Below are 9,735 nucleotides of genomic sequence, written 5' to 3'. Positions count from 1 at the left end.
GCGACAATTCAAACTTTGATCCTTATTAGGACGCACCTCTTAATATTAGACTTGAACTCATACCAATATGTCTTGGTTTGTTTTCACCGAATTTCAAGCTATAGGTCTAGTTTGATCTTCACACTATCCTGGTTACTTTGTTCTTGTGTTTTCCCTCTGCAATAGCTACCTAATCGGTCCCTTTGCATTGGTTTTTTTTATCTTTTCTATCTTATTCTGCTGCATATTCAAAAGTCCATTGATATATTGAGTGGTATCAAGCCCCATATTCGAGTCATTTGTGGTGTGAGAAATCAGATTCGTCTTAGTTGGATTTGGAGCAGTCCAAACACGTATCGCGATGAATTTAACATTAACTAGAGTAAATGTCCATTATTACGCCTTGCAATACCAAACGAAGATAATAAAAGAATACATATGCACTCTACAAGTCCTGACTTCTTATGAGTTGTTTTTTGTCTACGAGGGAAATGACATAAATACTGCCCATAATGTGATTTCATGAAACGAGTTCTAAGTAGAATGTGTGGTTTTCTTGAGGCAAGTAGTGGTTGTACTGTTAATTGTTTAGTGGTCATATTTTTTTTATGGAACGAAGAAGAACAAGAATGTTTGAAAACAAAGGCATCATATAAGGTTAGTTTTGAACTAGAATTTACAATAAATAATGTAATTATATTAAAATTTATAAAAATGCATGTTTTCATAAATAACAAAGCAACTTAGGGTGTGTTCAACAACTAACTTTGAGAGCTTTTAGTTTTTTTCAGAATAAACTTGATATAAAGAAAAAAGCAGCTAACTTTGAGAGCTTTTAGTTTTTAAGAATAAACTTGAATTAAAGAAATAGTTTTGTTGAGATTATGGTCTTAAACTTTTATTTTAAATAAAAAGATTCTAATCCATAAACTACTTCAAGTAGCTTTTTTGATCTTTTAACTTTTAGTTGTTATATAGTTTTGTATTTTGAAAAACTTTCATTTAGTTTGTTGAATATTTGTACAGAAATAAAATTTACAACTTTTAACTACCAACTAATTCTGCTAAACAGCTCCCCTAATAAAATTTATGAAGAATGCTTTGCAAATTACGTTAAAATTCTATAAAAATATCAACATTACCCAATTTATTCTATTATAATCTAATAAGTTCAATAAAATTATATTAACTATGATTGTTTTCAAGTTCAAAAATAATTTCGTTAAACAATTTTGAAGTTCTTAACATAAGTCGGAGTTCCTTTCAATTTAATTTCTTGGAAAAATTATGGACTTTGTTTTGTTTATTTTGTCTAGGCGCCATAGGTTGCTAATTTTATATACCATTTGGTGTTGTGTACATAAGTTTTGTTACACTTGAATAGTTTTAGTTGAAAGGTCACAAATTGCTAAAAAAACAATTTAAATGATAGGTTTGGTGCTATAATTGATACAAAGAAAAAAAAAACTAAAATATTACAATTATTGATATAAACATGATATTTGGTTGCTAATTTCTACAATCATCCACTTCCTTAAATAGAGAAAAATACCAATTAATGGAGAGGCCTTGTTATGTACATATTTAAGAGCACATAAAAAAATGTTATTGGACTAAATATGTAACTCCATAGATTATAAGGGACATCTTTTGTAGCTTACTCAAAAAACAACAGGGTCTTTTGGCGGGAAATCAGTGGACAACTTAGCGGGAAAATCCGACCTAGATAATGTTCTTTTCATTCCACCAGGGCTTCACAAACATATCAGAGATTCAAAGTACCCCTGATCGTATTCAATCTCTATAACACATTCTCCACAAAAAAGCTTAAGATCATGATGTTCTCGGAGAGTCAGATGGATGGCGGATTTACTTCTACTCAGTTCACCAATTCTCCGGCCGCCGCCGTAATCAACCAGCCTCTATTCTTCAAATTTCTTCGTTTTGGTTTGTTATCGTCTCTATTAACGCTTTTGATCATTGTATATCGTAGAATCGAGACACAGCTGGAGTTGTGCCGCTTACAATAAAGCAGATCAGCGAAGCTTCTCACTCCGGCGACGATAAGTCCAATTTTGTTGTCTCCGGCGCAGATGTCGTTAATGTATGCCTTCGATTCCTTCTCATTTTTTCATGAATATATTCCATAACCACATGAATTTTCCGACAAACGAGTTCTGAATCTCAATTAGTTTTGATAAATTCATGAATTGAGTTTTTAATCTAGATCTAATCACACGCTTGTGAAAAAGAGCTTCTAATCATCAACATTTTGCTTTGATTGATCAATTTTTTGAGTTTCTAAATGATTTTTTTCTTCATTTTAGGTTACGGTGGTGGGGATGGTGTCCAGCATAGTGGAAAGAAACACCGATGTTAACTTCACTGTAGATGACGGAACTGGAAAATTGAATTGCAAAAGATGGTAAAAACCTCTAATCAAACCCCCAAATCAATTGCTACTTTTGATCTGAAAACATTCATCAATTTAATCGTTCAATCACCTTTTTTATTCTTCAAGGCTCAATGAACCATTCGATAAATTGCAAATGGAGGATGTTAGGTGAGTTACTTCGCATTATACATCTTCATTGACTTTTCCAATTCCGTTTATGAAACTATTATTCATGTTATGAACATGAATTACAGAGAAGGAGTATATGTTCGTGTTGATGGACACTTGAGAAGTTACAGAGGTGAAAGGCATGTTTCTGTCTTCTCTGTTAGGTATATCTCTTTGAATCTTAATGCAATTCTGATCTTATTAACATGATAAATGAATACACTTCAGTTAGAATTCACATTAATGAGTTTTTTTTATCCATAAAATTTGATGAAAATGAATCTTGTGAACTTTTTAGGCCTGTGACAAACTTTGATGAGATCACCTTCCACTTCATTGCATGCATACACTACCATATGCGTGCAACTAAAGGCCAGGTTTGCAATATTCACTTACACAATATCAACTTTTTGACATTGAGTAAATGACCATTTTACCCTTTTGTTTAGAAAACACAAGGGGATGGAACAACTCTTTCTCAAAACATGAGTTTAACTCCAAACACACCAATTCAGAATGGGACAAATGGTTTTAAGACAACCTCATTAAGTCAGGTATTGTTATATGAATGTAAATTCATTACCAAATTAGTAATTTGCCCTTCACTTTTTATAATTAACATTATTATTATTTGTTTTATTTTCAGCTCTCTGTGCCTTTCAGTGTTGATGGAGATGGACTAAAAGGCTTTGATCAAATGGTTCTTGCTTATCTCCAGCTTCCTGCAAACTAGTAAGTTTTATTACATATTTGACCTAATTGTTATGCCATTTTACAATTATACCCTTATGTTATATTTTTATAGTATCTTCATAACTAATCATATTGTACTATTTTAACCAAATCAAGTTATTAGTTCACATTTGAAATTGTGTAGTAGTAAAAAGTTATCTGTTTTTATAAATACGTTGGATACATTAGAATTAATAATACTAACTCATTAATATTGGTATAAAATTATAAATCTAACTTATTAAAATGTCTTTATACAATAAAATAAAATAAAGTACACCAATTCCAAAATTAATAGACCATTCAATAAATATAAAAACTTAACAATAAAGTTAGTGAATAGTAGTGTCTACTTTACTAAAATTAAAAAACTCAAAGCTAAGATGAGAAGGGCATTTATGCCTTTTACACATAAAGTTTTTGTCCAATTGACATGTGTATAGGTTAAGGTTCAATTCATGTTATGTTATGTCATGTGTTTATCATATATAATCATTCAAATTAAAATTTTAAATTTAATCTTCTAATTAAGAATAAAAATTATCATCCTTTATTTTGTTATTGACATTTGACATATAATTTGATGATTTTGTAGTGGAAATGAAAAGGGCATCCATACAAATGAACTTGCACAGAAGCTGAAACTTTCTCATGACAAAATCTTGTAAGAAATTCGTATTATTTCTTTTGGATTAAATTACAAATTACTTTATTTATTTATTTATTTTTTTCTACTACAACATTGTATTTTGAAACATCTACTCAATCACAATAATGTCATCCAAATAAAAAACAAGTATTTTTTTTTCATGGGTTAATTTTAAAAAGATCTTATATTTTGTGTTTTTTTTCAGATTAAACTTCAATTTTTTTTTGTTTGAAAATGACCTTGTATTTTTTCATTTTTTGGATTTGATCATTTTATCCATTTTTTGCTAAAAAAGAAAATCTCTGATAAAGTCCTAATATTTTGGGTTAGTTTTCGGTTTAATATCACTTATTTTTTTTTAACAAAAAAGTCCTGATTTTTTTATATTTTTCCCAAATTAACAAAATAGTTTTTATTTTTTTCAACATAAAATGATAGATTATTGTCAACTATCGATAATTGGGACCTTCCTTTTCTAAATATAAATATTAGGATTAAATTGTCAACTGATCCAAAATATTGGGACTTTATTGAAGATTTTCCAAAAAAAATTGTGAAATGTGAGTTTTTTTTAGAAAAACTAAAAAAGTGGAGGGTTTATTTGGAAGTATTCAGAAGGTTGAGGTTTTTTTTGGAAAAAATACAAAGTTGAGGGTTTTTTTAGAAAAAATGAAAAAATACAAGGTCTCTTTCACTCAAAATAAATTTTAGGTATAATCTGAAAAAAAAAACACAAAATATAATTTTTTTTTTTGAGGATAACCCCTTTTTTCATAACACAATGTTGTAATAAAAAAATGAAAGTACAACTGGTAGATTTTTAATGTACAATGTCTTTGATAAAATTCAAAATAAATTAATATAAAGTATGTTTATTTCAGGGAATCAATAAGAACACTTGAAGATGAAGGCATGATATACTCAACAATCGATGAATTCCACTACAAAGCAACAAGTAGTAGTTAATTGCCTTAATCTATTATATGATTTTGTGAAGATTTAAGCTCTATGTATTAAGGGTTTTGTTTGGTTTGTAGGATTGTAATTCCATGGGAGATTTAACATGTTTTGTTCTAAAACAATTTACCAAACTTTGTTTTTTTAAACAATTAACCAAAATATAATACTGTAGTTTTTATATATTTTGCCTAAAAAAATTATGTTTCAACATGATTCTTAAAGAAACTTACAAGAGTCTTTAAAAATACTAAACTAACTCGATCATCCAAAATCCTTTGGTGAAAACTAAGAATGTAGTGTCTGAATCAAATAAGTAATAAAAAAAAGCCGAAGTAGTATTTGAAGTGATCGTCACTTGTAAGGATTTGTTTTTTCCCCATATTCTTAACAAAATGAATACCTAACTCAAATAGGTCAACTTTGTAGAAATAAGTTACATTTTCTCTCTCCTTTTCTATAAACATTTATATATATATATATATATTTTACCATATATTTGTTTTCTGGTTAAGTCATGTATTTATAGATACAGTGGTTGAATGGGTAGTGATGTTTGTGTGGATAAAGTGCTTTGAAAATAACTAAATAAGGCCTGTTTTTTTAGACTACCACCATTGGTAACCAAATTTTCAGTTGGTTGGCAAAATATTTATAAAGAAAAAGAAAAATTCGTCTAAAACCAACAACCAGGTTTACCCACCGACCGACTAGTTGTGCTTGACTCTTCCAACTTGTTGCGCATATCTCTCCCTACTTGTTTGCTTTTATTTTATTCAAACCATATTAAAATTTCTTATAAATAACTTATTTTGTTACAAAATATATTTTATAACTACTAAAAATACAAAAAAGTATCAATATTTTCGGAAAAGTTTCACTTTAATCTTAAAATTTTTTTTGAACATAAAAGCCTCGATTATTTCACATCGGCTCAAATTAACAAAAATATTTTTTTTTCTTTTAACAGGAAATAATATATTATCGTGTAAAATCAAATAATCGATACCTTTATGTATAATTTTTTTTGGGGGACTAAAGTGAAATTTTTTTAAAAATATTGAGACTTTTCTAACAATTTTCCAATTTTATATTTTGTAATTGGAATAATTATTTATATAATATTTGTTTCTAATTTATTTTTTTGGTAATTTAGAGTTGATTGCTGTTTGTTTTAAAAAAAAAACCACTTCAGACCATTTATTGCTGCGCCGCGCAGCACACGCGCAACACTTGGTCTTTCGCAGTTGTTTGTTTTCCTGAAGACTTCTAACTTAAAAACTGCTGCGCGTGTGCTGCGTGGCGCAGCACTAAACCAACTGCTTCAAACCTCTTCGCGCCTTACTTTAACTTACTGCAGCAGTCTGCAGACGTTAAAAAACAAGCAGACTTTTTATTAAATGCTGCAGCCTTTTGTTCCACCTCTTCTGCCACAGAGGATTGCAGAGGTGGTCCGTAGACTTAAGACATTTTCGTTTCGAAAAAACAAACAGCAACGCTCAACGTCAAAGACAAATAACTTATGTCAAACAATAACACATACAACAACTAAAGTCAAACAATAACAGTATAACAATCAAGAGATAAAACAACTAATGCCAAACAAGAACACAGAAAACAAGTTATCATTCCTTCATAAGTAACTTAGGAACTGTTTTATAAGATCAGAAAATCTAATTATCAATATTGTCAAGAAAAACTTGTTATCTTGTCTTTTGATTCAATCATACAGCTAGTTATGATCCCAATGATGTCGCGTACTGTGGGTTCAAGAGTCGAGGATTTGGAATCGAGCATGAAATTAATGCAAACGGAAATCGATAACATTCAATCAGAAATTGGATCGATGAAAGAAGATATGAAGAAGATGATGAAGCAATTGGAACTAATCGTCCATAAATCGATTAAACCACCATGGAATTCGACCAATCCGGTGATCGCGTTTCAGAAAGATAATCGTTTTAGTGAAATTAAAGGAACAAAATTAGGGTTACCTTCTTTTGTTGGAAAAGATCCGGATGATTGGATCCTTAGAGCAGAACGTTACTTTGCTCTCAATCGTTTAACAAATGAAGAACGTCTCGAAGCAACGGTGATTGCATTTGAAGGTGACGCGATTAGATGGTTTCGATGGGAGAGTAAGAGAAGTCCGATGATTCAGTGGGAAGAGATGAAACTCAGATTGTTGAAGCATTTCCGATCCACCATTGTTGGTTCTTGTGAGCAGTTTCTTACTCTGAAACAGGAAGGAACTGTTGCTGATTATCGAATGAGATATGTGAATTTAGCTGCAGATTTAGAAGGTGTATCAGAAGAGGTGTTCTTGAGTCAGTTTATGAATGGATTACAACCGATGATTAAAGCTGAAATTAGGCTTTTTTCACCTACAAACGTATCTGATGCAATGGATCTTGCAAGTAAAATTGAAGAGAAGAATAAAATCGTGAAAGAACATAAAAGTGATGGAATTTGGTTCAAGAATCAGGAAGAAGATGATAAACGAGAGATGTTAGCTATGGAAGAATCAGAGATTAAAACAGAAGTTAGAGATGACGCCTTTTGATTCAATCATACAATAAATAAGTCTATCAATCATTTTAACATGATTATTCATTTCATTTTCAGCAAATTAGTAAGTTTAATTGCATTGAAACACAAATCAACTTGTTTATGAATCTCTCTCTCTCTCTCTCTCTCTCTCTCTCTCTCTCTCTCTCTCTCTCTCTCTCTCTCTCTCTCTCTCTCTCTCTCTCTCTCTCTCTCTCTCTCTCTCTCTCTCTCTCTCTCTCTCTCTCTCTCTCTATATATATATATATATATATATATATATATATATATATATATATATATATATATATATATATAGGGTTATGTTCATGTGAGACAAATGAATTTTATGAGACAAAGGGACCAAATCTTGATCACTCATCTCAAATAATTAGTGGCTAGGAATAAAACATAAAAACACTATAAAAAGGCTGATATAGGCGGTGACAATTTTGAAAATACGTCAAAGTTTGTGATTAACTATGGACCAGGAGGGATAGCTCTATCATTTTGCACTCAAATCATATGAGAGCTGATTCTTTTCTTCCCAGTTGTGATTTGCTTCTTCTTTCTCCCCTAAACTTTTCTTGATCTGGATTTGTCTCAAGCGTAACTCCATAGAATATGAAATCGACCCAAATCTTCTCAATCTTATTCCACAAAACTCTAGAAATCTGCCCCATCAACGAGAACTCGCAACAAAAAACCCAAGTTTTGGTTCTGTATCAATTCAACAAAAATCCATAGTCGCATCCCTAATTGACGAGATTTATTTCTTCAATACATCAATTTATTCATATCAAACATCGATCGTGGTTGTTTCAAACACAAAAATCTCTGCAAATGGGAAAATTACCTCTATTACAGGTTTTCTGATTTTAGATTTTGATAAATTAGATCTTATCTTCTCTGAATATCTTAATAGTATATGAAATGACTCTTCGATTAATAGTTTGTTTAACTTTTTATGTTAATTTGTTGATTAATCACATAATCTAACATTACATTAGCAAACTAGGGTTTGATAGATTAGTATTATGTTTTGATGAAATTATGGTTTTTAGTTTAAGATACTCTGTAATGGAATCTATTGGTTTTATGCTTCTGACTATAATACGTTTTGAGAATCTAAGGATTTGTTATTCTATTTTGACATAATCGAATTCATCTCTCTGTATTTTTAGTCTGACAATATCACATTTAGATTCATATTCTAGATAATATAGATTATAAATTGTCTCTTGTAATAGGCTTCAGGAAGTTGTTATTTTGTTTATTCTAAATTGTGAATTATTTTTCTGAAAATGTTTATTGTAGCTATGGTTTGTATTTGATCCAGATTCATTATAGCTTGAGTTAGGAATAAACTTGTTTATTGTAGTTTCGGTTAAATGTTTTTTGAAATTGTTTACTTTAGCAATGATTAGTGTTTAATACCCATTTAAAGCTGAAATTGTTTGTTCAGGTTGGTAGTGGTTGTTAATCTATGGTTTGATTAGGTCTATTCATTTGTATTTTATATAATATTAAATCTTTTGTCTGAATTATATTAGATATAACTAATCGAAGTTAAGTAAATGTGTGCCTGATAACCTGATATTATACATATTCTTAGTTGATAAGTTAGATCTTGATTTTTTTTTGTATAGATGTTATTTTGTTAGAAACTACTTTCTTTAAACCTTTTATGATGAGTTAATGTGAAATATTCTGAAATTACGTGTAATATCATATTACGCTTTTAGACATTATGATTTTGTTGGAAACAACTTGTTTTGAACCTTTTTGTTGAATAATGTGTAATATCTTTTTTTTTACAGATTCTTCTTTTGTTGGAAACAACTCTGCTTTGAACCTTTTTGTAAAGTATTGTGATAGTACTTGATTAACAATGAAGGAATGTGATATATTCTGGAATTGTGTCATATTCTGATGTAAAATATGTAATATTCTAAGTATTATGATTAGTAAAATTTGATTTCTAATGATATTTTGTTGATTAATTAGATAATGTGTTACACATACATTGAAATAAGGTTTAATACATAAATATTCTAGGCTAACTGATTTAACATAATTTCTTATTCCTTTTCATTTGGATTTTCAATCTTGTGATTCTGATTATGAAACTAGATCAAGTTCTGGATCATCAAATATTCCTAAATAAAAGAAACCGAAGCTTTTTATTCCAGCAAATGGTTTATTCTACACACGGATTTAGAGTTTGCATCCAAAGTTATTCCAGTTAACTTATAATACTATAATTTCTTCACTGTTATATATTTGTGTGTGATTTTGAGTCAATGTA

At 29.7% G+C, this 9,735-nt stretch overlaps 1 protein-coding gene across 1 annotated transcript; it reads left to right on the top strand.

Annotated features, from left to right (window-relative positions):
- Window positions 1–1,720: 1,720 nt before the first annotated feature.
- LOC145163037 (replication protein A 32 kDa subunit A-like) lies at window positions 1,721–5,014 on the top strand. Its single transcript, XM_079081958.1, has 10 exons — window positions 1,721–1,886; window positions 1,973–2,083; window positions 2,307–2,404; window positions 2,501–2,542; window positions 2,629–2,706; window positions 2,841–2,919; window positions 2,992–3,096; window positions 3,189–3,274; window positions 3,870–3,938; window positions 4,805–5,014. The coding sequence occupies exons 1-10, from the start codon at window positions 1,815–1,817 to the stop codon at window positions 4,887–4,889; spliced, it is 825 nt and encodes a 274-aa protein (XP_078938084.1). The 5' UTR covers window positions 1,721–1,814; the 3' UTR covers window positions 4,890–5,014.
- Window positions 5,015–9,735: the final 4,721 nt, after the last annotated feature.

The sequence above is a fragment of the Lactuca virosa genome, chromosome 1 (genome assembly GCF_052849685.1).
Source record: "Lactuca virosa cultivar CGN04683 chromosome 1, Lactuca_virosa_CGN04683_v6, whole genome shotgun sequence".
Lineage (NCBI taxonomy): Eukaryota > Viridiplantae > Streptophyta > Magnoliopsida > Asterales > Asteraceae > Lactuca > Lactuca virosa.
This window is presented reverse-complemented; position numbering and strand designations above follow the sequence as displayed.